General features: G+C 48.0%; 1 protein-coding gene across 1 annotated transcript; it reads right to left on the reverse strand.

Moving 5' to 3' along the window:
• Positions 1–1,508: 1,508 nt before the first annotated feature.
• Positions 1,509–27,997, reverse strand: P3H1 (prolyl 3-hydroxylase 1). The gene is made up of 15 exons (XM_081923558.1): positions 27,471–27,997; positions 21,625–21,777; positions 20,056–20,245; positions 18,825–18,956; positions 17,914–18,053; positions 16,685–16,774; positions 16,306–16,358; positions 15,359–15,480; positions 14,694–14,821; positions 13,229–13,324; positions 10,318–10,468; positions 9,897–10,014; positions 7,837–7,912; positions 5,348–5,488; positions 1,509–2,419 (listed from the first exon to the last, which is right to left on the reverse strand). Exons 1-15 carry the CDS (start codon positions 27,960–27,962, stop codon positions 2,087–2,089), a joined length of 2,415 nt encoding a protein of 804 aa, XP_081779684.1. The 5' UTR covers positions 27,963–27,997; the 3' UTR covers positions 1,509–2,086.
• Positions 27,998–27,999: the final 2 nt, after the last annotated feature.

The following is a 27,999-nucleotide window of genomic DNA, read 5'->3' on the forward strand; positions in this document are numbered from 1 at the left end:
TGTAACTGAAAGACAAGGGACACGGGTGGTGCTGTGGGTTAAACCACAGAGCCTAGGGCTTGCCGATCAGAAGGTCGGTGGTTTGAATCCCTGCGACGGCGTGAGCTCCCGTTGCTCAGTCCCTGCTCCTGCCAACCTAGCAGTTCGAAAGCACGTCAAAGTACAAGTAGATAAATAGGTACCACTCCAGCGGTAAGGTAAACAGCGTTTCCGTGTGCTGCTCTGGTTCGCCAGAAGCAGCTTAGTCATGCTGGCCACATGACCCAGAAGCTGTCTGCAGACAAACTCTGGCTCCCTTGACCAATAAAGCGAGATGAGCGCCGCAACCCCAGAGTCGGTCACGACTGGACCTAATGGTCAGGGGTCCCTTTACCTTTAACTGAAAGACATCGCATTCCTCCTCTCCGGGCTCCCTTTGCTCTCTCCGCTGTCACTGTGTTTATTGTCCTTTCTTCTCTTCACTAGAAACATCCTTTTTCTCCTTAAGAAAGCACTTCTCTCCCCTTCATCTGCTTCTACAGTCCCTTTGTGTGTCTCTAATCTTGCAGACCTCCTCCCGTTTCGTATAACTGCTTATTTTCTGCTGCAGCGCCTTAATTACGAGATGACATTCCTTCAAATATACCCACCGCTCCACCTTAAAACTACTTTTGAAGAAACCTCCTAGAACAGGGCAGTCCAGCTTTTCATACCAAGGGGACAGCAAGAGTATTTTGGCACAAAAACCTACGGGCTACGTGCCGAATTAAATTGTCCCTATTGTAAATTGAAGGGTTTGCAATATAGTTAAACTCATTTAATATAAACCATGTATTTAATTAAATACATATTTAAATACAAAACTAATAAGATTTAATTGTTAAACAAATTTAATATGCAGATTGCATGCACTTTTGTTAATAGAGCATGACATAAAAAGTAAAATTTTAAGGCTTTAAGGTTATTTTTTTCTTGAATGTTGCCGAGGGCTGCCAAAAAGGCTGCAGATTGAACTACACTGTCCTAGGACATATATTTTCCTTCATCTCACTGAACGTTCCCCCTTTTTGAACTCCTTTTCCCCATTTCGTGTCAGCCGATCATCTCATTTCCTTCTCCCTCCACTGTTTAGTTTCCTCTTGTGTCGTGTCTGCTTTAGCCTACAGGCAGAATCTTTTGTCTACTTCATTTTACATACAGTGCCCAAGCCACTGGGGGACACTCAGAATCATAGAATTTTAGAGCTGGAAAGGGCTTTGGCAGTCATTCTGGAATAAAACCCCTTTGCTCAACGGAGGACTCAACTGCAGCACCCCTGACGGATGGCCATCCAGCCTCTACTTCAAGGTAGGGAATATTTTTTTCAAGCCAAGGGCCACCTTCCATTCTAGGCAACCTTCCAGGGGCCACATGTTCATGGTGGGCAGGGCAAGAGGCAAAAGAGGGCGGGGAACTAATGCACATTTTACCTCTGTATGAAGACAGGTTTCCACCTACACGAGACACTTACTTGTTCCGGAGCAGGAAAGTGGTATCCATCTTATTTTATTTGGTACATTTGCATCCCACTCTTCCTCCACAGATCTCAGGACAGGGCCTGTTGGGCTGCCCCTGCTTTTATCCTCACAACAACCCTGTGAGGTAGGTTAGATTTGGAGATGGCGACCGGCCCACAAGTCGCCTGCTAAGTTTCGCAGCCGAGTGGGGATTTGAATTCAAGTCTCTGGGCAGCAGAGCTATCCCTGCCACCCCAAAACTGGCTACCCCTCCGGACCCTTAAAAAAAGAAGAGGAAAAAGAAAACACAGTTGGTGGTGTGGCCCCCTTTGGAGAAACAGAACATCAGGGGAGGGGGAGAGGGAGGGAGAGGCAGACAGAAACAGGAAGCTTCCCCCTTCTCCCCCCAAAGAAATCCTCCTGGGCCACAGCAACCGTATGTAAGGCACTTGGGAGGTGGTCATGTTCAGTCTTGTTTGTGTGCCGGACGAGGGTCCCAATCCACAGGCTGGCGGTCCACTATGCTTCTCAGTATCCCAAAAGTTCTGCCTGTTGGTGCCTCTCGTTGGGCTCTCTTGGTTGTGTACATTTGTGTGTTGGCGTGCGGGAGATTACAGCTCATCTTTCCCTAAAGTGGCGTCTTGCTCGGGGTCTTCTGCTGGGGCTGGCATGGAACTCTCCGCCACGATCTCCTTCTCTGCCACGATCTCTTTCTGCGCCATGATCTCCTTCTCCGTCACAATCTCTTTCTCCGCCACGATCTCCTTCTCCGCCATGATTTCCTTCCCTGCCACGATCTCCTTCTCTGCCACGATTTCCTTCTCTGCCACGATTTCCTTCTCTGCCACGATCTCTTTCTCCGCCACGGTCTCCTTCTCTGGAGGCAACTCTGTTTCCTCCGTGTTGAACAGCATCCGCACCAGGTCGTCGGCCTGGACTCTCTCCTGCGGCAGATGAGGAAGGAGACTTAGTTACAGGGGGTGGGGTGGGGTTCAGCTCTCATTATTATCTGTCAGGGTACTGCCATCGGAACAGGGTAGGGAAGCAGAGGGGCAGCTGGGTTACAGGGAACCTCCGAAAATCTTGCGAATCAGTTCCTCTTCCCGTGGTGAGGAAAGCCTCATCTCCAGTGGGGAAGAGGGGAAAGGACCAGAGGATGCTGCTGGGAGCCTCAGCACCGCTCCTGGCCAAGCCGCAGGGAGGGAAGCACGCCCCTTCCGTCGCCCACCCTGCACAGAGGTGTAAAATGCAAAGAAGGAAGGAAGAGGCTGGGGGTGACAAAGCTCTTGGATTCTGCTAGCAATTGAGGCAGACATGAACTTGTGGCTCTGCACTGTAAATAGTTTTGCACCAAAATAAAACCTGCAAAAGACAGGTCGGAGTCCTGACTGGTTACTCACGAGCAACCACCATTGCCATCTGACATTATCGTTTCTACAACAGGGGCTCCCAAAATGCGCTCCGCCTGGGACCTTCTGCATGCAAAGCAGGTGCTATGACCGCGAAACTGCAGCCGCACCCAAAGCAGCTGCCCATTGTGCAGGATATTTAACCAACGACTCATGTTTTGCCAGAAGGCGCATGAAGGGGCTGAGGGTCACAGAGTGTTCCTGAAAAACTGCTAGGGGGAACTTGGTGGTCCTGGCAGGAAAAAGGCATAGCTATATATCCTCTTCCTTGCCTGGGTTCATCCTCTTTCCACCCTTCTCAGCCATGAGAACAGCTGAAAGTTCAGACTCCATTTTAAGCTAGACTTTAGCATGTTTTAGTAACTTGAACTGCCACTTTAAGCCTGTCTGAACAAACCGGCTGCATCTGTTATTCTTCAGCAGGCATACTGAGTGACTTGTGTTATTTTTACCCTTTACAAGACTGTGTGGTTGCAATTTTAAGGGGGAGAATAGGCGGTAAATAACAGGAAAATCCATTCTGCCTTAAAGCATCCTGGGTTGCTAACACTAAAAGGCTAACACTAGCCTATTTAAGCTTCCCTTTTAAGCTGCAAAGGGATAGCACTCTGCTGAATGCACAAATGTAGTATCTAATAAATATACCCCCCCCCTTTAGCATCTAATTACACCCCAACACATTTCTCCACAGGGCTGCCTGGGAAATTATGAAAGGTATGAGAGGAGAACAAGGTGAGCAAACTAGCAAGCCTTTTGTAGAACTGTATCGTTGGTACATCCCTAAGAGGTCATCCATTCTAGCCCCCTGTTCATTATGGGGTGCAGTTTCAGCCACCCAACCAGGTTTAAACACTTGCAGGCAAGGAGAACACACCATCTTCCTAGGCAGCTTGGCCTACAATCAAACAGCTCTTGAATATTTTGGTCACTGACCAGAGTGCAACATATACAACAGCAACAGCAGAGAGCATACAAACATAAATCGATTAATATTAAGCTCTGCCAGCTAGTACACAATAAATAATTCAGATATAAAACAGCTAAAACATATAAACTAAAACCTTAACCGCTAATTTAAAACATAATTTAAAACCACCAGCCTGGTGGAACGCTCTCTCACAAGAGACCAGGGTCCTGCGAGATTTGACATTTTTCCACAGGGCCTGCAAGATGGAGCTGTTCCACCAGGCCTTTGGTCAGGGTTCAGTCCGACTCATTTTCTATTTGTATAAGAACAAGCATGAAGGAGGTTTCCCAGCCCACTCACAGGGTATTATAATATCAGTGGAAACTGGTTGGTCCTGGTGAGTATTAACCGCTTTCAGTTTAAACCTGAGGATTGTCATTTGTCCAGTTTGAACTTTACTTTTAATTTATTTAAATTAATTTTGGGATGCATTTTAATTGATCAATTGCTTGTTTTTATGCATAATGTATTATTTAGATGATGTTAGCCGCTCTGAGCCCGGCTCTGGCTAGGAAGGGCAGGGTACAAATAATTTTTTTAAAAAAATATTCTTATTATACTTAGACATTGGTTGTTAGATTCATTCAAAGCTTGTCTCCTTAATTTTATAGAAGCAGCACGGAATTTAGCCACTTTGAAGGTAGTGTCTGGTTCTCTGTTCTCTATTAAGTATTTTAAGTAATAATCATCAGTTCTGCTTGGGGGTTTGCTGCGTGACTGGAGGGCTTGAGTAGCAGTTTCAACTTCCTTCAAACCACAGAGGCATGTTCGCTCTGAATATGGTTTGCCTTCAAATTTGCCCTGCTGGTGGAAGGACATTAAATCCGGCAAACGTAAAAAGCTCTTCTAAATTTGGGTATTTCTATTTTGGATAAATACCTCGCTTTGGATAAACCCCCTCCCGTTATCTTTAATTTCTGGATACCTTGTCCTTTCAACTCATGAGGTATTGCAGCTCAACATCCCCCTATTCACTGCTTAATTGTGGATTCAGCTTTTTCATATCCACAGATAAGCCTGCAGTGTGAAACCTACGTTCCTCTTGGTTCCTCTTGCAGTGATGATTTCCCCATTTTTGTTTTGCATGTGTCTGTTAAAGTTAAGGGTGCCAGACCCTACTGGGAAGAAAAAGTCGTTTTAGCCAATAATGGATCTTCAGAATCCATATCCGGGACCTAAACAGCTCTTGCCTTTTAGCAAGCACCTCCAAACGCTTAGCCAAAAGATCTGCTTCGATGCAGCGCCTAACCACTAAGCTTCCTTGCTCTGCCCTCTGTGTAACAACCAGGTGTTTTAGAAAGCCCTTCCCTGGGAGAAAGGGCGGAGGCAGAAAACTTGAGGCCGAGTTGCCTGCAATGCAGAAGTGAAACACAGCAAAACCCTCTTTTTTTTGCCGAATTTTATACACAGGTCTGGATATGGGGGAGGGAGAAAAGGAAGGGCATGGTGGGGTTGAGAAAGGAGGAGTGAGGCAAAGCGACAGCCATTCTACATACCCGTTCGCTGTGACGGGGGTCCAGAGTGAACCACAAGGCAATGGCGCAGCGCTGGCCCTTGGTCACAGCTTTCACACCATGCGGGTTTTCGGAGCCTGATGAGAAACCCACAGCCCGGCCACACTGGGGCTGAACCTCTGCCTGGAAACCAACAAAGGGGATAATAATAATAATAATAATAATAATAATAATAATAATAATAATAATAATTTTATTTATACCCCGCTCTGCCCAGCCAAGACCGGGCTCAGGGCGGCTAACACCAGGTATAAAAACAATTGATTAAAATACAACTTAAGATTAAAATGTAACGTTAAAAAAATGATCAGAGGACCATTTTGATTTGGACAGCACCCCCCAAACTGAATTGCTCCTCGCCAGGATAGCTGTGCTGACCGGAGCTGATGGGAGTTGTAGTCCCAAACCCTTTCTAGGCCAGTGGGCACATTAGGATTCATGAACAAATACTGTTCGTATTTGACTCCTAGTAAGTTAGCAACAATGTATAGAACAGGTACAAATACCTACTGGAAATGTAAAGAAAAAGAAGGTACCTTTTATCATATGTGGTGGGTGGGTAAGAAAATAAAAGCTTTCTGGGAGATGATATATAATGAAATGAAAAAAATGTTTAAAATAACTTTTGTGGAAAAAAACCAGAGGCTTTATTATTAGGAGTTATAGGTACTGACATCCCAAAGGAGCAGAAAAGACTTTTTATGTACAGCCGCTCACATGTTACTAGCCCAGAGATAGTCGCTACCAGAGAGGAATGGCAAACTAAGCTGAAATGGCAAAGCTGACTGGGAAACTCAGGAACCAAGACGACAAAAACTTTTAAAAAGAATGGGAAAAATTTATAACTGATCTAGGAGACCACGACAAGCAGATGGAAACATTAGCAGGATTTTAATCTCACTTGTAATGTAACAGATACCATGGATTTTGGTCTCTGACCGTAATAAATTATCTATTTATCTACCATGAATAAATTGGACTGATATGAAATATAGAGTATGGAATAATATGCAGCTGTAAATGTTAATAATAGGGGGGCATGGGGGGAAGTCGTGAGATTCAGAGTAATATCTACATGTGGATTTGCATTTGGAATGTTATAGTTTTATTTTTGTAAAATCAAATAAAAAGGATTTTAAAAAGAAAAGAAAAAAGTATTTACCCCCACCCTTCTTGCCACTCCCAGAAAAAGACACAGATCTGAAGGAAGTGGGAAAGAGTGTGACTTTTCCAACTTCCTCCTTCTTCAAACTTCCTCCTCCTAGGAAGGAAGTTTCAGGGGAGACAAAACAAACCACTCTCACCACGTGGCAACTGAGGGCCACTGAGTGAGTGGGAAGGAGGCTCAGAGACCTCATGGGAACTCAGGGGGGCACCGGTGCATCTGTTGGTGAGCCCTGGAATAACTGCTAACATTAAGCGGAAGAGAGAGCTACGACTCAGCTACATTGGCAAAGAGAATTCGCTTTATATGTGTTGGTTTGTGCATTTTAACACTGTGACACCAGATGGCGCTGTGGAATTCCGTTTTTGCTAACCCGATTTCTTATACAGTGGTACCTCGGGTTACATACGCTTCAGGTTACAGACTCCCCTAACCCAGAAATAGTACCTCAGGTTAAGAAATTTGCTTCAGGATGAGAACAGAAATCACACAGCAGCGGTACGGCAGCAGTGGGAGGCCCCATTAGCTAAAGTGGTGCTTGAGGTTAAGAACAGTTTCAGGTTAAGAACGGACCTCCGGAACGAATTAAGTACTTAACCAGGGGTAAAGGTAAAGGTAAAGGTACCCCTGCCCGTACGGGCCAGTCTTGCCAGACTCTGGGGTTGTGCGCCCATCTCACTCAAGAGGCCAGGGGCCAGCGCTGTCCGAAGACACTTCCGGGTCACGTGGCCAGCGTGACATCGCTGCTCTGGCGAGCCAGAGCTGCACACGGAAACGCCGTTTACCTTCCCGCTAGAAAGCGGTCCCTATTTATCTACTTGCACCCGTGGGTGCTTTCGAACTGCTAGGTTGGCAGGCGCTGGGACCGAGCAGCGGGAGCGCACCCCGCCGCGGGGATTCGAACCGCCGACCTTTCGATCGGCAAGCCCTAGGCGCTGAGGCTTTAACTCACAGCGCCACCCGCGTCCCCTAACCAGAGGTACCACTGTACAAAGCTTATAATGCATTTAACTGAAACGCTTCTTTGATGTGTCCAGATCCAATTACGCTTCTTTGTGCAATGTACGAAAGACGTCGGAATCCAGCACAGAAGGGGTGTAGCTCCGCTGAAATGAATGAAATCTACTAACTTCAGTGGGTCTACTCTGAGCAGGGCGAATATTGGAGGCAATACAGGGCTGGCTCGTTTGCACCAAGGGTCACACACAGACTGTGGAGTCTAGCAAAGATGACCGGGGGGGGGGGATTCCCTTTGCCCAAAGACACCTGTAAGAGCACAGAACACAAAGAGAAAGGACCGACTTACAGTCACCGTCGTGGCATCCAGCTCCGTGAAGTAAAAAGCTCCTCCTTCAAAGTCACCGTTTAGGTAGAGAATAGCACTAGAGTTAGCAGAGGAGAGGGGGAGATATTATGTCAATGCCTTTCCTTCTGGTGGAGCGGAGAAACACACAGACGAACTTTCACCTGGTTCGTTTTGAAAGTGTCCTTAAAGGACCCTCTTCCCAGGGGCTGTCAACGTTTTTTAGCCACTGGCTTCATTTGCCTTTTTAAGAGAGCGTCGTGGGCACATCCACAGATCTGAGACTTGAAAAAGGGCACAGAGCTGGAGGAGGAAGAGAGAAAGAGCGTCACACTTCCCCTTTCAGCTCTATGTTCTTCTCAGGGGAGAAAAAAGATAATCGGTCTTTTGCTACCACGTGGCCATGGGGTGGGGCCCTCAGAGGCTCTACAAGCACCAGGGGGAGACCACTGGGGCGCCATGGCACCCGTGGGCACCATAATGGCAACTGCTGCTCCAGATTCTAATTTGCAGTGCATTATGGAGCAAAGGCAGACTCTGTTATAGTGCAGGGAATATGCATCAGAACTGCCTACCCTTTTCTTTCTTTCCTTCCTTCCTCTTTTTTTTAAAAAAAGAGGGATTCTAGTCCTCATTGTTCAAGATGGAAATTGGAAACCCCGCCAAGTCCTTCTGAGCAGAAGGGGCTGAGCAAAATGTATGCAGATAGGTGAACCAAACATGTTCCCTTGGGTGCCAGCGTTGCAGCCCACAGAACAGAAAACAAGGTTGTTATATCTCATTTGGGACAGCCTATTTGAAGATGGATCTATCCTATCAACTTCTCAGTCTCCTCTTCTCCAGGTTAAACGTACTCAACTCCCTCAACCATTCCTCATAAGGTTTGTCTTGCAGACCCTTTAATCCTCTTGGTTGCCCTCCTCCACACATGCTACAGCTTGTCGATATCCTTCTAAAACTGGGGTGCCCAGAACCGGACACGGGACTCCAGCAAGTTGCTATTTCCAGAATAACCTGGCAGAGGTTGGCTACCTGTGCCTGACATGTCTTCCCTATGCTGGTCTTTTGACAGGCTGCTCTTATATTGTTTTAAATGGGTATTTTAATCGCTTTACTCTCATGTTGGGTAACGTTAAGTCTTTGGAGCAGCTCTGAGGTCCCCTGGTGGAAAAACCTGGGATAGACACTTAAAGAAAATAAACAAGGCAAAAGTCATGAACATGAGCCCAGTCTCTCTCTCTCTCTCTCTCTCTCTCTCTCTCTCTCTCTCTCTCTCTCTGTGTGTGTGTGTGTGTGTGTGTGTGTGAGAGAGAGAGAGAGAGAGAGAGAGAGAGAAAAGTCTTGCAGGGATAGAGGGAGTGAACTATGCAATCCTGCAACTCCCTCTTGCTGATTGACCTGGCTCCACCACCAGAAAAATGGGTGGGTCTTCAGGCAGCTAGACCTCGCCAACTATCTTAAGAACAGGGCAAGAGACTTTTGACCTTCAAGAGGTTGCTGGACTACAACTCCCACCTCACCCCTGACTGCTGGTCATGCTGGCTGGGGCTGATGGCTGCTGCAGTAGCCCAGCAACATCTAGAGATCCTCAGGTTCCCCATTGGCAGAGCAGCCACTCATGCAGGGACACAACACACAGCCTCCTTTCCAGATGGTGCTCCCAGGAGCCTTTAGCCCAGGGATGAGGAAGCTGTGGCACTCCAGATGTTATAGACTACAACTCCCATCTTCCGTGACGAGCGGGTACACTGGCTGGGGTTGATGGGAGTCGTAGTCCAACTACATCTAGAGCAGCGGTGCTCAACCTGTGGGTCCCCAAATGTTGTTGGACTACAACTCCCATCATCCCTGAGCTCTGGCCTTGCTAGCTAGGCGTGATGGGAGTTGTAGTTCAACAACATCTGGGGACCCACAGGTTGAGAAAGGCTGATCTAGAGGGGCACAGGGTCTGTACCGTTCCTTAGGAGGTCAAAAAGCTGCTCAGGAGCACAACCACCGCAGTGCCTTGCTCTTGTCAGTGGAGAAGGAATTTTTCATTCTCTCCACTACCTCACAGCCATTACCTGTAGTCCCGAAATGTGTAGGCAGGCGGCTCTTTGACACACACTAAAGCCTCTGCGTTAAGGATGCAGTTGTCCACGTGTACAGGGTGGCTCGGATCTGCCCGGTCTTCCTGTTTATCTGCATGGGAGACAGGCAGCGCTGAAAGTTTGCACCACTGCGGCCAGCCTGCCATGCTTCGCAGCGAAGATTCCATTACCCCAAGGATCTGGCTTTCGAAAGAAAGCAGCCCTTCACGTTCCTAGTCCTCATGGTGCGTTTGGAAAGGCAAACTCCAAGCAGGCAAGAGGCCTGGCGAGAGTTGGAGGACACATTCCAGCCAGGCCAGAAACACCCAGAGATGGTGTGAGGCAAGGCTGGTGAGGGGGTGTGGCCTGAGGCAGGGTGTTTTGCGCTAGAGGATGTGCAGAATGCCCTACTTGCCTTCAATAGCAGTGCGGCACACCAGGTGGGAGTAAGAGAAATGCAGGGGGGTGTCGAGGCGAAAATAGGACTCCATCACCAGCCTGACCTTCTCGGTCACATTGTAGTAGAGGTAAGCACTTTGCATGGGCACTTTGCCTTCCTGTCCCAGCTGCGGAGGAATAATAATAATAATAATAATAATAATAATAATAATAATAATAATAATATTTTATTTATACCCCGCCCTTCCCGGTTCAAAAACCGGGCTCAAGGCGGCTAACAACAAATTTAAAACACTTTAAAACACTTAATTACAAAAGCAGCATAAAATACAGTATAAAAACATGAATAACAATAAAATTCAAAAATCAATTAGATAATCCCCAGGGCTAGCTGGCTGAATTGGTCCTACTTCGGCCAGCGAGGAGACCAGAGGAGAATTAGCTGTGGGGTCTCAGAGCAGGTGATCTTCATAAAAGGGGAGGGGGAAGGAAGAGAAGGGAAATAAAAGATCAGGCTGAATTCAAATTAAAGGCCAGGCGGAATGGCTCTGTCTTACAGGCCCGACGACAGGAAGTTAAATCCTGAAGGGCCCTAGTCTCATTGGACAGAGCATTCCACCAGGTCGGAGTCATCACTGAAAAGGCTGATAATAAAGGAGGATAATCTGACTTGCTTAGGGCCCGGGACCTCTAAACTATGGTTATTCATGGACCTTAAGGTCCTCTGCGGGGCATACCAAGAGAGGCGGTCCCATAGATATGAGGGCCCTAAGAGGCACACAGAGGAGGTTCCAGTCCCGGATAACAACAACTTATTATTTATACCCCACCTATCTGGCTGGGTTTCCCCAGACACTCTGGGCGGCTCCCAACAGAATACTAAAAACATGATAAACGGTCAAACATTAAAAACTTCCCTAAACAGGGCAGCCTTCAGATGTCTTCTAAAAGTCAGATAGTGGTTCATTTATTTGACATCTGATGGGAGGGCATTCCACAAGGCAGGTGCCACCACCGTGAAGGACCTCTGCAAGGTTCCCTGGAACCTCACTTCTCGCAGGGAGGGAAACACAAGAAGGCCTTCGGAGCTAGACCTCAGAATGATGGGGGTGGAGACGCTCTTTCAGGTATACTGGGCTGAGGCCATTTAGGGCTTTAAAGGTCAACACCAACACTTTTAATTGTGTTCGGAAACATACTGGGAGCCAATGTAGGTCTGTCAGGATGGGTGTTATATGGACTTGGCGGCCACTCCTAGACACCAGTCTAGCTGCCGCATTCTGGATTAGTTGTAGTTTCAAAGGTAGCCCCATGTAGAGCGCATTGCAGTAGTCCAAGCGGGAGATAACCAGAGCATGCACCACTCTGGTGAGACAGTCTGCCAGCAGGTAGGGTCTCAGCCTGCATACCAGATGGAGCTGGTAGACAGATGCCTTGGACACAGAATTGACCTGCACCTCCAAGGACAGCTGTGAGTCCAAAATGACTCCCAGGCTGCGCACCTGGTCCTTTAGGGGCACAGCTACCCCATTCAGGACCAGGGAGTCCCCATACACCTCCTGCCCCCTATCCTCCCAAAACAGTACTTCTGTCTTGTCAGGATTCAACCTCAATCTGTCAGCCGTCATCCACCTGCCAACTGCCTCCAGACACTCACACAGGACCTTCACCGCCTTCACTGGTTATGATTTGAAAGAGAGGGAGAGCTGGGTATCATCTGCATACTGATGATCACCCAGCCCAACTCCCCTGATTATCTCTTCCAGCGGCCTGTCCCTGGTCCCTCACCGGCTTTAAAAATGGACTACTGCCCCAAAGACAACAGGTTCTGTGCTCCATCTTCCCTGACCCAGGCACCTGGTTCATTTGTTTATTTCATGACATTTCGCAGAATCACAGAACGGCAGAGCTGGATGGGTCTCCGAGGGTCATCTAGTCCAACCTCCTGCAATGCAGGAATCTTTTGCCCAACTTGGAGCTTGAACCCACAACCCTGAGATTAAGATTCCTGTGATCTACCGGTTGAGCTATCCTAGGCCTGCCGCTTGATGGTGTACACACACAGCAAAAACAACCACCTCAATAGCTGTTTACGAAAAAGACAAACGGGGAAGATCTGGAATCGGCGCGGCGAACTGTTTCAAAAGGACTGGAGCAAATTTATATTTTATATGAAAGAAAATTGCAAACATTTGAAAACGTTTGTAGGTTTGAGTTGGAATGTTTTGTAATGTGAATATAAGGAGCTGATTTACATATCATGAGGTGAAATGTTAAAGGGAGATAGAAAGTAAAAAGGGGGTTATAGAGATGCTAAGAATTTAGTAAACATGTTCGGAAGTCAGAAGAGGGAGGGAAGGAGATCGGTGCTCAGTCGAGCAATGTTTAAGGTTATTGATATATGTGACAAAATGTGATTATGACAAATATGGAAAACTCAATAAAAATTATTATTAAAAAACAAAACAAAAATAATAAACGTTTATCGGTAAGAAAAATTAACAACGACAATTCAAAACTCCCCAAAAGTTGAGGGAACAAACGGCCATGGCTTATTATTCCACAGTAAGGTTGGGATCTAGCTGAGGAGGCTGCAATGCTTTCTGTGTTTGTTACAGCCCAAACATCACTGAAAGCAACTTCCGTCTGCGTCTTTGATGACAAAGACAGAGATTTACACAGGAAACAGGCCCATCCAAGCAATTTGTGTCTACAAAACTGCACCGTTGGAGGCAGCGATGCTTCTGAATACCAGCTGCTGGGAACCACAGGAGGGGAGAGGGCTCTTGTGTTCGAATCCTGCTTGTGGGTTTCCCACGGTGCGAAGAGGATGCTGGATTAGGGGTGCCATCGGCCTGATCCATCAGGGCCCCCCCCTCTTACGTTCAGAAGGCTGAGCCTGGATTTCTGCTCTTTCAGAGGCTTACCTTGAGTGCTTTATAGACAGTGACACCATAGAAAGTCTCGCTGGGGGTGTGTGGAGAGGTCTTCCCGCGGTAGCCATCCCCGGCAGAGGCAGCTGCCTGCGTTGGGAGAGGGTAGAGAAGATATATATATATATAAAACTGAACATTTATTTATTTATAATTTTTTTGTGTTACAGATTGTGCTTTACAATTTAGAATATTCATTTATACAACCTTTAAAACAGCAATGACTTCCCTTCTGTTTCCATGGTTCATTTTACGTAGCATAAATCCCTGCATATTTTATATAAACTAAACCATTCCGTATTCCATTATTACTTCCATCGATACTTATTTACATTGTTGGATTTATCTTAATGCTGCCAATGTTTTCAGGTGTACACAATTCCCCTCCCCCCATGTATTCAATAAACATTTTCCAATCTTCTTTAAACGAATGTTCTTCTTGTTCTCCTATTCTATACGTTAGATCCGCAAGATGCATGTATTCCATCAGTTTAAGTTGCCATTCTTCTTTGGCTGGGACCTCGCTAGATTTCCATTTTGGGGCTAACAAAACACAAGCCGCCGTAGTGGCATATAAATAACCTTTTTTGACACCTGGGAATTTCCATCTGAATTATCCCCAACAAAAAGGACTATGGTTTTTCTTTTTTCTTTTTGGAAAGGTTGCTTTTAAACTTTTTTTTCCAATTCATTATAAATTATTTCCCAATACTCTTTTACAGATCCACCACAAATGAAAGAATGTACCCTTGACCTCATTGCATCTCCAACACTTATCTGATTCAGTCTTACACATCTTAGCAAGTCTACTCCAAGTAAAACTGAACATTTCAGTCCTCTTTTTCTTCTGGGGTTGTGGTGAAAACCCCAGGTAAAAAAAGAGAGTAAAAGACCCCTGGACGTTTAAGTCCAGTCAAAGGCGACTATGGAATGCAGTGCTCATCTCGCTTTTCAGGATGAAAGAGCCAGCGTTTGTCCACGGACAGCCTTCTGGGTTATGTGTCCAGCATGACTAAACTTTCTGGCACAATGGAACACCATGACGAAAACCGGAGCGCATGGAAACGCCGTTTACCTTCCCGCCAGAGCAGTACCTATTTATCTACTTGCAGTGGCGTGCTTTCGAACTGCTAGGTAGGCAGGAGCTGGAACAGAGCAATGGGAGCTCACCCCATTGTGTGGATTCGAAGAGCCAACCTTCTGATCGGCAAGCCCAAGACGCTCAGTGGTTTAGACCACAGCGCCACGCGCGTCCCTCAAGCAGGACTCATCTCAGGCCAAATGACAGAGCTTGAGAACAGGCCCCTCGTGGTTCAATCCCCGTGCATCTCTAGGGTCAGACAAACAGCTAAGGCAGTTGAGCTGAGAAAGAACCACCCTGGACCAAGATTCTAGAGTGAGCTGCAGCCTCCCAGAGCATCCACAGTGCTGTTCTGGGACCTGAAGGTCAGCTACTCACATTGGTCAGCCTCTGCAGTGCCCGACACTCCTCTTCGGACAAAAAGCCGTCCACCACCACACGCTGGGAGCCGTTGAGCAGCTTGGAGTTCATGGTGATGCCAAGCCCATCGTACACCAAGGGGCCTCCTGTGTGAGGCAACAAGAAGCAGTCAAGGCGTTATGGAACCTAGAGGCCCTTCAAGATGCTGCTGGACTCCAGCTCCCATCAACCCTCAACCGATAGGGATGCTGGGAGCCATAGTCCATCGTCCTCTGGGGGAGCCAATTGGCCGCTGGGTGCAGCTGGAGCTGGGACTAAGCCTCGTCCTTCCAGTCAACAATCTCGAGCTCTGTCCTAGCTTCAGTTTAGGAGCTGTCTTCAAGGGCAGCCCCATGCATAAGTCACTGCAGCAGTCTAAACAGAGAGGAGGCGGCAGAAGCTAGGTTAGAGGCATGTCAGGGGTGTGGCCCCTCTAGATGCTGCTGAAACCTGCATCATCTCCAGTCAACATAGCCAACGGTCAAGGTTAAAGGGAGTTGGGAGTCCTTATGGAGGGCTGCAGGTTCCCCAAGCCCAAGAAAAGGGATTAGACCTTGCAGTTGGGACACAAGAGCTGGAGACACAGTGGGAGCCATGGGAAGAGACCCCTTGGCCACCGACAAACACCCAGGCTGCCCTGTCACCTTCTCGCACGAGCTTGTTCATGTCCGTGGACTCCTTCGTCTTCTCCTCCACCAGGTTCTCGATCTCCTTCATGAGGTTGCCTATCTCTTCCGAGATGCGGGCTGCCGTCTCGCGCTCCACCCTGCAGAGAATGGAGAGACAGGGCGGTGTCATTGGCTGGAAGGTCAACAGGTAGACCTTGGAATGGAGCCAATTGAAGTTGGGGGAAAGAGTTCCCATGCAGATGTGGGAAGGAGAGCCAGCTTCAAAAGCCTAACTCCGAGCTATAGTTAGGCTTTTGAAGCCAGAGAGAGAACAAGCAAGGCAGAGACATAAGTAGAGAGCCAACATGGTGTAGTGGTTAGAGTATTGGACTAGGACCTGAGAGACCAGAGTTCAAATCCCCACTTTGCCAATAAGCTCTCAATGGGTGACCTTGGAGCCAGTCCCTGCCTCTCAGCCTTGGATAATAATAATTTATTATTTACACCCCATCCATCTGGCTGAGTTTCCCCAGCCATGCTGGGCAGCTTCCAATCAAGTGTTAAAAACAATACAGCATTAAATATTAAAAACATCCCTAAACAGGGCTGCCTTCAGATGCCTCTTAAACATAAGATAGCTGTTTATTTCCTTCACATCTGAAGGGAGGGCGTTCCACAGGGTGGGTGCCACTACCGAGAAGGCCCTCTGTCTCGTTCCCTGTAACCTCACTTCTCGCAATGAGGGAACCACCAGAAGGCCCTCGGCGCTGGACCTCAGTGTCTGGGCTGAACGATGGGGGTGGAGACGCTCCTTCAGGTATACTGGACCGAGGCCGTTTACCTCAGAGGGTTGTTCTAGGGATTAAATGAGGAGGGGAGCCATGGGGGCCACCTGGGGCTCCTTGAAGGAAAAAGTGGCATATAAAAGCATTTTAAAAAACGGGGGGGGGGGGGGGAGAAAGTTTATTGGAAAAGGCGCTCACTTCTGCTTCTCTTGCAGCCTCTTAGGTATCACCTCTTCCGGTGTCCAAGTGTCCTTAAAAACAGGGGGAGAGAAAAAGAACTTAGCGCAAGGAATTCACCAAAAACGTACAACCAGGGGTGGTGGAATTCAGGGCCTGCTGAGCTTCCTGGACTCAGCGGCTCAGTCACTGTGTTCAGAAACTGGGGGTGATGGGAACTGTAGTCCAATAACATGTAGCTATCCACAGATCCCTTCCTCCTTGACTCACACAGCGCCAGCTCTGTCACTTCCCCACCTCAAAGCCCTAGGCCCCATACTTTGCACTTTCCCCTCATCCGCCTTTCCTTAAAAAAAGGGCAAAACAGAACGGGTGTCAGGCCGACGGAGCCGCCTCTTACCGGGTCCACGAAGGGGATCCCAAAGACGTCGTAGGCGAAGAAAAGCTGCTCTTTCTCCAGAAGGCTGCGTCTCCAATAGAGCTCGACATCCTGAGGGGCAGGGGGAGAAAAGGAGGACAGAAAAGTCACAAGCGGGCAAATCAAACAGATTCCTCGATTAGCCAGCACAGGGGTGGGGAACCTTGTGGCGTGGTTCAGCTGAAGGACCAGATCTCCCTCAGCCTGGGGTCTGAGATCTCCTAGGGAAGCCTTTCTCTCAATCCTGCCACCCTCCCAGGCATGTTTGGTGTGAGAGAGGAGCTTAGTAGCTGCTCCCAGATTGTGGAACTTCTTTCCACGGGGAGCCTAGGCCAGTAGGGGTGTGTTGAATTGTTTCAACTTTTGAATTCCAAAAAAAGGGGGTGGCGCTAAAAAGTCGTAACACGACTTGGGAATCTGAAACATATTTTGGTTTAATTGATACAATCTAGTTTTGCCTGGTAAGTGAATTTGTGTAAAACTGCATAGAAATAATCAAAAATGGCTGCCAAGCACTTTCAGTTATATTTATGGTTACCTGACATTTACAGGAGGTAAAATTAAAATTCTTTGGTTTCCCGAAAGCAGTTTATGTGCCTCTTCATCAAATATAGACTTATCAAGCTAAATGTTGTCCGATCACAAAAAGAATAGTAGGTTTGAATTCCTCACACCCCAAAGCATCTTTTTAAGACCCCACTCACTGAAGAAATTTACAAAAAGTAAGTTTCACTCCATACTAGGATGGTCCCCTCTCTGCTTTCCTCTTGCTGGTAGGCAAAGACTTCCTTTTCTTTTCTAATATAAATGGGATAGCAGTAATAAAAATATATAAAATAAGTAACTGTAGAAAGGAGGAGAGGTAAGTTGAAGAAAACGCAGAATATGGATTGATGTAAAAAACATAATCAGCAAATATGTGTAAAATGGGGAAAAAAATAACATTTATCTAAGAATCCCTGTGGGGGGAAAAGACTTTCTTTTCTTGTTCAGATATGTCTTTAGCCACTAACTGGCCGTTGTGTTGTGGCAGGCCTTCTCTGTGTGTATGTGTGTTATGCATCCCCTCCGCATTGTTGTGTTATTAAAACGGTTATATTTTGATTCAGTGCTGTTTTTTAATAATATGCTCACTTATTTAGTCTTGATATTTATTGTGTGCTTTTCGTTGTACCCGTGAGCCCCTGTACCCCACCTGCCAGGACACCCACCTTTCTGGGGCGTACGGGCGTGGCCAGGTTGTCCCCCAGCACAGCTGTGTAGTAGGCCAGGTTCTGTTTCATCACTTCGTCGTTAGGGAAGAAGAGCAAATAGGTTTTGGCACACTCAATGGCCTTCTCGTAGTCGCCGCCTGGAAAAGGGGAGAGAACCTGCATAAGGACGTAAAAAGAAGAAGACCTGCATCTGGATCAGGCCAGGCACCCATTTGGTCCAGAGGGGCGGATTATCAGTTCCCCCAAGGGGAATCCTGCAAGCAGGACCTGGGAGCAACAGCAACTGCTATTCAGAGGCATAACAGTGGAGGGAGAATGTACCGTATTTTTCGCTCTATAGGACGCACCCGATCATAAGACGCACCTAGTTTTAGAGGGGGAGAACAAGAAAAAAAATATCTCTCCCTCTCTGCGCAGTGCTCCTTCAGCAAAGCGGCAGGAGAAACGGAGCCCCTTCCATTTCTCCTCCTGCTTCACTGAAGGGGTGTTACTTCTGGGTTTTGCCGCTCGCGCATGCGCAGATGGCCAAAATGACGTCACACGCATGCGCGGAAGCGACCCGCGTGGGTTACATTCACTTCAGGATGCGAATGAAGATCCGGAATGGATCCCATTTGTATCCAGAGGTACTACTGTACTTGCAAACCGCTTAGAAGCCTCTTTGGGTGTTACGAAGTGTATATATTAACACATTATCTAGAAAAACACATTTATTGTATAGTGTACAATGTGTGGTGCGTTTTAGGTATGTGATATCATGAGGGGCCAAAGGATAATTTTTCCTGGAAAAGGTGGCACAGGGTAAAACAACTGAAAGGGGAAGCAGGCCAGTTTCTTACCACAAAACAGGCCAGTTTCTTACCACAAAAATAAGAACGATTGGACCTGGACCTTTTCTCTCAACTTACTGTTGTAGTAGGCAAACTGAAGGTAGTTGAAATGAGATGGGAGGAAGTCCTCAATGGGCTTCTCAGTTCCGGTTTGAGATGCAAGTTCTGTGACGCAGCCTTGCTTGCAGCTCAACACTTGTGTGTAGTGATCTGGCAAAACAACAAACGACGACAAACCAGGTTTCTTCTTAAGAACTGACCAGAGAGTTAGAGGGGGGTTTTGCAGGCCAGAGGCAGTAACCTACACGCTGTATGCCATATCAGACCCAGGACAGACCAAACCCTGGCTTCCTACACCACACCTAATGTTATATGTGATGTCAGGTGTGGGGCAGGAAAGGCTGTGGCTACAAGGAACAATCCTTAAAGTGAGCTCCTGACTGTTCCTTTGCAAACAGGACTTGCCATTCAATGCAAGCTTTGCCCCTTTGCAGCTGTGGTTTGGATTTAATTTTCCCAGACTGCATTGGCAAACCAACTCCCATCCCTCTTCACTTTGTATGCTCCTGAGTGGTTAAAAAAAAAAAGGTAAAGGACCCCTGGACAGGTAAGTCCAGTCAAAGGCGACTATGGGGTGCAGTGCTCATCTCGCTTTCAGGACGAGGGAGCTGGCGTTTGTCCGCAGACAGCTTTCCGGGTCATGTGGCCAGCATGACTAAACCGCTTCTGGGGCAACAGAACACTATGACGGAAACCAGAGCGTACGGAAATGCCATTTACCTGCCTGCCACAGCAGTACAGTGGTACCTTGGGTTACATACACTTCGGGTTACAGACTCCGCTAACCCAGAAATAGTACCTTGGGTTAAGAAGTTTGCTTCAGGATGAGAACAGAAATTGGGCTCCGGCGGCGTGGTGGCAGCGAGAGGCCCCATTAGCTAAAGTGGTGCTTCAGGTTAAGAACAGCTTCAGGTTAAGAACGGACCTCCGGAACGAATTAAGTACTTAACCCGAGGTAACACTGTACGTATTTATCTACTTGCACTGGCGTGCTTTGGAACGGCTAGGTTGGCAGGAGCTGGGACAGAGCAACGGGAGCTCACCCTGCTGCGGGGATTTGAACTGCTGACTTTCTGATCAGCAAGCCCAAGAGGCTCAGTGGTTTAGACCACAGCGCCACCCACATCCCCTGCTCCTGAGTGGTGCAGTCCAGCCACAAAGTGAATGGGGCGCTTAGGCATTTAGAGAAAAGAATTCCTTGAGTTTCTTTCGCTCATCCACAACACTCTGGCCGCTGGTTGGGGCTCACCAATGATAGCTTGGAAAAGGTCCGCGTTGTACTCGAGGTAGTTGTAGCCTTCGTAATCGTACGGCCCCTCGCAAAGGGCTCGGCACTCTGTGTCAGCGACCCAGTAGGCTTCAAGTGCCTTCTCCAGGTGCAAGATGGCCGCCTGGGGCTTCTCCTCCGTGTAGTAACTCACGCCCAGGCGGAATTCTTCCTACAAAAAAAGGGGAAAGCATGTGAAGCAGTCAGAACTTGTGCGAGAGATGGGAAGCACAGATTGGAAGCTAGTCCACCAACCTCAATCTTAGCTAGGCTGCACATAGCATATGCTTGGAGGAATCTTGATTTCTCAGACTTTATTAAGGCTCATGGCAAAGACCCTTTTTATCTAGCTGGCAATGCCTGTCAGAACAAAAATTCCTCCAGTTATTTCTGGAAAGCACAGAGGGTGGGTGCCTGTCGGATTCCCCAGAATGGGGCACCCACCTTGGAGGCCCTGCTGCAGGTCAATGAGGAGAGGCCTTCTGGGATCTTTGAAACCGGGAGGAGATATGTAAGGGAGCAGGCCGTCTCTCAGGTGTACAGTAAGAAGCACCGTGCCTTATACGGCAGCACCTCAAACTTGGCCCAGTTGCAGTTTGGCCACCAGTGCGAATCCCACAAGCAAGGTGTTATATACTGGCAGCAGTTTGGCTCGACAAGCAATGTAGCTGCTCTGGTCTGGACCAGCACACCCCATTGTTCCTGCCACTGTCAGCAAGAATGAGGTGTTCCAGCATGTGGTGTTGCCACTCATCTTACCTGTCCCTGAGCCCAGAACTTGAGGTGCCTTCAATGCTTTGGGGAGAACCCTGGCTATTGCAAGAACTGGGAGGTTCCGGCAATAGAAGGGGAGCGGGCCAGCAGCAATTGCTGTTTCACCTCAGGCGGTGAAACAGGATTGGCCACCTCTAGGCCCTGTGGTGGGAATTTTCCATTCAGGAACCCAAGCAGCTGCTGTGGAAACCTCCATTCTCATGGCTGGAATGACCGTGTTTGAATGTTGAGGGATGCCGGAATTTATTTATTTATTTTTTTGTGGTGAGGGGGAGGGTTCTGCCTCCCCTCCTCCTCACAGGTGTCCCCAGGTTTCAGCCCTGGGCAGGATTGAACTCTGACACCTACTTGCTAAGTCTCTTGTGCAAAGCCACACGGTCCACAGAAAGACCCATTTGGAGACCACATTTGTGGCTCAAAATGCGGAATATATGTAGCCCAGGATAGATTCTGGACCAGCTTAGGTAATAATTCATAGACAGAATGAGAGGCACCATTTTGAATAAAATATTGGGGAGGGGGGAGGTAAGCCACGCCCCTCATAATCGATCATATGATGTGGTGCATGCACACCATTTGAATGGCAATGCCCATCAACTTGAGGGGGACGGGACAATCCCCTCAAATATTTTATTTGGGGGGCTGGAGATCCCTCAGGCCCTAGGAGTTGGCTCCTCCTGTGGGCAGAATATGGACCCTCTCTGTGCATGTGTGTTTATGTGTGTTGGAGGGAGAATCTGGGCACGGGTGAAGTACAGTTGCCAATGGTGTTCTCACCATGTGCGGCTTGGCCTCCAAGTCGACAAAGTCAGAGTCTTTGACGCCTGCCATCATCTGGTAGTAGTCCAAGTTCTGCCGCATCTCCATGTGGTCAGGGTTGGCCACAAAGAATGTGTGGGCTGCGGCCACGGCTTTGTCGAGCTTGTTGATCTGAGGGAGGGAGGAATAAAGACAGTGTTGAGTGCATAAGATGAAACTTGGTGGACCAAAGTTGGGGAGCCTTTCACAGCCTAGGGGTCCTCTACTGTTTGAGCCAAACCTCTGTGGTGTGGTGTGGGGATTAATAATAATAATTTATTATTTATACCCCGGCCATCCGGCTGAGTTTCCCCAGCCACTCTGGGTGGCTCCCAATCAAGTGTTAAAAACAATACAGCATTAAATATTAAAAACTTCCCTATGCTAGTATAGGATATGCTAGTAAAGAGTAGAGTGGTACCTTGGGTTACAGATGCTTCAGGTTACAGACGTTTCAGGTTACAGACTCCACTAACCCAGAAATAGTACCTCAGGTTAAGAACTTTGCTTCAGGATGAGAACAGAAATTGCGCGTCAGCGGCAGGCCCCGTTAGCTAAAGTGGTACCTCAGGTTAAGAACAGTTTCAGGTTAAGAACGGACGTCAGGATCAAATTAAGTTCTTAACCTGAGGTACCACTGTATCAGAGGCTGAAGCGAGCAAAGCTTTGAAAATAATGATGATGATGATGATGATTACCGTGTCTCAAAGTGCACAACAAAAACAGACCTAACAGACATTAAGATCAGATGCAAACAAAGAGTTCTTTTAAAATATATATCCTGCACAAGTTCTCCCTACCCCACTATAAAAAATGAGCATGAAAACAGCCAAGTTACACCCAAGTGACCCTCCCAATTAAAAACCAAAAGCCCGGGCAGATAAAATGTTTTACTTTTGTATAACAGTCCAGTTTCTACACATGCAGAGATGCTGAACCTGAGATTACCAAAATTGCAACAACAAGCCCTGCTGTTGGAGAGTTTCAGGGCCAGCCAAAGACATTTTGCTGCCTGAGGCAGAAAAGGCTGCCCCTCCCTCACCCCCTTCGACCACCATTCAAAGCGCCCTTCAAATTGCTTGTATGAATTCTGCAACAGTCCACACACATCATTCTGCTTTATTCACGGCTCTGTGATGCTTCCCCAGGATTAGCCCATTATTGCCATCTGGAGGGGCAATTCTGGAGCTACAGCACATCAAAGCAGAAAAAAATGAATGAGATTTCTTATGGCCACTCCATTCAAGTTTGCTGACAGATATAGACAATGAAATGCTTCCAATGTTTGTGCTTTAGAAGTCATCTTAAAGAAGCTGGTCAGATCCCTCTTAAAGGACATCCCCTATTTTTTGCTGTTGCTGGGTTTTTAATTGGTTTTATTATTTGGAAAATGATTGATATACAGTGGTACCTCAGGTTACATATGCTTCAGGTTACATACGCTTCAGGTTATACACTCCACTAAGCCAGAAATAGTGCTTCAGGTTAAGAACTTTGCTTCAGGATAAGAACAGAAATCGGGCTCCGGCGGCACGGCAGCAGCAGGAGGCCCCATTAGCTAAAGTGGTGCTTCAGGTTAAGAACAGTTTCAGGTTAAGTACGGACCTCCAGAACGAATTAAGTACTTAACCCGAGGTACCACTGTATTTTAATTTTTAAAAGATATACATATATATATATTAAAGGGCTTTTGGAGGAAAAACCTGATTGCTGCTGTTATTAATGCCTGCGTAGTGATTTGTTGCTGTTTTAATGGATTGTGTTTTCTAAAAACAATAAAGCATGATTGAAAGTATATTAAAAAAAAAGAACCTGAACATTTGCAAAAAGATTCCAGCAGGAAGTTTTGGAACAGGCATCAATCGGAAAAGAAGGCGTATGTCTGTGCAACGCGTCTAACCGTCCTGATACCATCATGAGCACAGCTTTGCACGAACGCACAATGAAAAGGATTTCTAGAGAGGGCCCCCCAAAACTAACAGGAAGGCATGCAAACACCCCACAAGCAGTTCACTGCGAAGGCAGGGCAGCCAACTGGAGCACATAAATCACCCTATCCGATAGATAGGAAAAGCAGGAGGATTAAACTGCGGGTTTTTGCCTTTTAAGAATGGAGAGAGCTTAGGAATCAGACACAGAGAAGTCAACGGGGTTTTGGTTTTTGGTGGGGGAGAAAGAGAGCCTGGCTCTTTCCATATTTGCTTTCTCCACTCCAGTTGTTGAATTTGCTCTGAAACCTGAGACCACAGGGGAGGGCCCCCCTCTTTTTCGTCTTCCTGCGCAGCCCCTCTATGGACGTGGCACATTGCCCCTCCTAAGGAAGTAGGGAGGAGAGAGAGAGACGAGAGAGGAAGGGCTGAACTTCTGGCCGCAGGGGAAGGAGCAGGAAAAACGCTTTCTAAGTGGCTGGAGTGAACATGTGGCAGACAAATGGATGGAGACTATAAGAGGCCGGGTCAACTCTTCAGAACTGGAAAAGTGATTAAAGGCAAAACCCTTTCTGCAAAAACTGTCCCTGAATCCAGGCAGCTCAAACTCATCAGCTCCTCCATCTCTGCTTTGTTCTGTTCAGACATTGCAACCGAGACCCAGGGCTTTCTGCAAGGCTGCTTCCTATATAAGGACAAAGTATTCCTTAGTTTTCCAATTGTGCTACAGGAAATCTGGAAGGACTTCAGATTTCCAGTGGCAGATTCAGTTGTCCAACTTTTCCCAGGCTTCCAACAAAGGGGAGATACTTTCAGGACTCGGGCAAAGTCCAGGCATTGGTCAATGGCATTGCAGCTGACCCAGCCACCGGTGCATGAGGCAAAAGAGAAAGCCCATAGGTTCATCCATGGGGGCAGTGGCAGCAGGATTGGGGCTGAAATGCAGTGGCAGGTCCAGTCCTAAGCATGGATGTGAGACAGATCTGATGCATGCTGGACCAAGGCTAGTGGCCCACCTGGTCCAGCATCCTCCTGTCACAGTGACTAATCAGAAGTCTCAATGGGAACACTGCAAGCTGGACCGGAGGGCAACAGCGCTCTCCTTGCTTGCGATTGCCAGCAACGGCAAAACCATTTCTCTGATAATGGATGCGTTTCGAGATGCAGATGGTGCTGTTTTTTGCTTGCTCCCAGTGTGATTATTTTCACCCACAGCTGCAGTTTATGACACAGATACGATTAATAATATGTTCAACCTCTGTATGGCACTTTAAAGCACTTGGCGTATTTCACATGCATTTATCTAGCTGCAATCCTTACGAGCTTGCACGATAAACCGCTATTATTATATCCAATTTTGCAGGCGGAGATGCGAAAGATTGTGCAGATTTTCAGCTCTGTCTCTTAGCGGCTTTGCAATTTCTGTTTTCTTTCTCTCTCCTTCCTCCAGTCTCTGTACCTGTAGCCTAGTTTCTCTGTTTCTTTCCATAGAACCTATTAACATTTCTTCGACCTCAACCTACACGATGTCAGATGGCAAGGAAGCGTTTTCCCTACTGCCAGGACTGCCTAGTGGAGGGACGGGGACTCTTCTTCAGCCAGGGGGACGCATTCCCTTCTGGGAAATCTTCTGAGGGCCATGTGCTAGTGATGGGGAAGTATCTGGAGTGCAAAGCAGAGTCGTCAAAAGGCCTGGGGAGATTTCCAAGGGCCAGATAAATGGGCCTGGAGGGCCATACTTGACCTCCTGCCCTAGCCACTAACAGCTGTCTCATTTAGGTCATGGCATGGATCAGCTCTGCTGGATCAGACCAAACTTCAGCATCCTGTTTCTCCACAGTGGGGGGGGGGCACCTCTGGGAAGCCCACCAGCAGGGCATGGAAAAAATGTGTTTTGTGCTAAACTGCCTCTGAACCTGGAGGTTCAACTTAGGCATTTTGACTAGTGGCCACTGACCTTTTTCTTTCAAAAGCCCACCAAGTGGCAGTGAGGCCCATAGGCACAAGTCCTTTCTCTCAAGCTTTTTTCCCTATTCTCTTTGTTTTCCTTGTTTCTCAGTTCCATCTCTCCTAAATTATCTCATTGCTGTATCTTCAAAATAAAAAACTTTGAGGGCTCCTCTTCAAAGGAGATACCTTGCCGAATCAGATTAAAAGTCTATGTTGCCCAATAATCTGTCTCCAGAAATACTGCATGGAAGCTCACAAGTGTGGGGGGAGAGACTGCCATCGCTATTTAAGTCCCACCATAAGAGAAGGTATACTGCTCTGAACTGGGGAGGCTTTGCTTTAGCTACCACAAATGCTTGTGGCATTTGTATTGACTTTAGGTTGTGTCCTGAACTTGCTATCATTTTAGATCACTGAAAGGCCACACAGCTTATTGTTCAAGAAGGAAAATAATTTCTCGCCCTCCATGCCTACTCAGAAGTAAGTACCACCATGTTCAGTGAGGCTTAAAGTGGCAGTGGTGTGGAGACAGCACAATTTTGCACATGAATATTAAAATCAAAGTGAATGTTGGAAGATCAGGGATCGACAAAAGAAAGTACTTCTTCAGACAGTGCATGAACTCGCAGGTACGTCCAACAGGTAGATCGTGATCTACCGGTAGATCAGTGGATGTCTGTAGTAGATCACCAGTAGATCACTGGATTCCCCAAAGAAGTCTTGCTCCCCTAAAAACGCTCAACCTTTTTGCCCTGCGCCTCCTCCTTCAAGAAAGCTCAACAACTTTGACCTGAACCCCCTAAAAGGGGGTAGATCACTGCTAGTCTTTATGAGTAGATCGCAGTCTCTTGGGAATTGGCCAGCCCTGGGGAATTCAGACGCAATGATGGCCATCAACTTGGACTGCTTTAAAAGAGGATTAGCCAAACTAAGGCTATCAATGGCTACTATCCCTGATAGCTATGTTTCTGCCTCCACTGTGGGAGGAAGCAATGCTTCTGAATATCAGTTGCTGGAACTACAGGAGGGGAGAGTGGACACGGACGACTCAGGGCCTGCTTCCCAGTTTCCATGGTACAGAATTGCAGAATTGTAAGAGTTGTACAGAATTGTAGAATTGTAAGAGTTGGAAGGAAGGGGACGCGGGTGGCGCTGTGGGTTAAACCACAGAGCCTAGGACTTGCCGATCAGAAGGTCGGTGGTTCGAATCCCCGCAACAGGGTGAGCTCCCATTGCTCGGTCCCTGCTCCTGCCAACCTAGCAGTTTGAAAGCATATCAAAGTGCAAGTAGATAAATAGGTACCATTCTGCCGGGAAGGTAAATGGTGTTTCCGTGGGCTGCTCTGGTTCGCTAGAGCTGGCCACATTGCCCGGAAGCTGTACGCCGGCTCCCTCAGCCAATAAAGCGAGATGAACGCTGCAACCCCAGAGTCGGCCAAAACTGGACCTAATGGTCAGGGGTCCCTTTACCTTTAAGAGTTGGAAGGGACCCCAATGGTCATCTAGACCACCCTCCTGCAACACAGGAATCTTCTATCCAATGTGGGGCTCGAACCCACAACCCTGAGATTAAGAGCCTCCTGATCTGCTGACAAAGCTGTCCCAGTAGGCATCTTGTTGGCCACTGTGAGAACAGGATGCTAGACTAGATTTGAGCTCTTCTCACATTCTTAAAGGAACATTAAAATCAGTTAGGGCTCCAACCAGCAGCATCAAATCATCTCTTCCAATCCCCTCTAACTTTTGCTAAAACTGAATCCAACCGAACTCGACGGGGCCTACTTCCCCGGTAAATACGCAGAGAGGATTGGGAGGAATCCAAACCAAGCTGGATCGATACCCCAGAGGGGCTCCCGTGACTCCTTTCCTCCCTGAGAAGGTCCCGATCCATTTGAACCCCCTCCCCATTCTATTGCCATCAGTCCCCGATCCAAGTGATCAAGCTACCTTGAAATAAGCCACTTGGAGATAGTTGTACGGACTGCGCTTGCGGAACTCCAGCTCCGTCTCCTCGCCGAGCTGGTAGCGGGAGGCGCCGTCAGGGAGGCAGTTGCGGAGGCAGCCGGCGCGGCGGAGGAGCTGCCCGAAGAAGCGGAGGTCGTCTAGCGGGCGCCGCTCTCCGACGGCGGGAGGCGCCGGGTGCTGCTGTTCGTCCTCCGCTGGGCGAGACGGGGCTCCGTCGGTGCTGTTGGCAGCGCAGCGCAAGCGGCACTGGATCAGGCGCGCCCGGTGCGCCTCCCGCGCCCGCAGCGCCCTCTCCATATGCAGGATAACGGCGCTCCAGTCCCCGCGGGCGTAAGCCTCCGTGCCCGCCGCCAGCAGCATATCCGCGGGAAGCGAGGAAAGGTCCGTCTCGGCCTCGACGGCAGGGACGGAGAGCTGCGCCGCCAGCAACAGGAGCCCAAAGAGGGGCCGCGCAAGGAGATCCCGGGGCGCCATCGTGGCTCGCTCGCCGGCTGCGAAGGGGCGCGCAGGG

The sequence above is a fragment of the Podarcis melisellensis genome (assembly GCF_964234715.1).
Source record: "Podarcis melisellensis genome assembly, chromosome: 8".
NCBI lineage: Eukaryota > Metazoa > Chordata > Lepidosauria > Squamata > Lacertidae > Podarcis > Podarcis melisellensis.

Bases quoted from the DNA above. Each gene is read 5' to 3' on its own strand.
- P3H1 (XM_081923558.1), bottom strand. From the start codon at position 27,962: ATGGCGCCCCGGGATCTCCTTGCGCGGCCCCTCTTTGGGCTCCTGTTG. The intron at 13,325-14,693 runs GTGAGTAGCTGA...CTCCCAACGCAG, and splicing joins CACTGCAGAGGCTGACCAAT to GCAGCTGCCTCTGCCGGGGA. The intron at 5,489-7,836 runs GTAAGTCGGTCC...GTTGGTTTCCAG, and splicing joins TGGATGCCACGACGGTGACT to GCAGAGGTTCAGCCCCAGTG.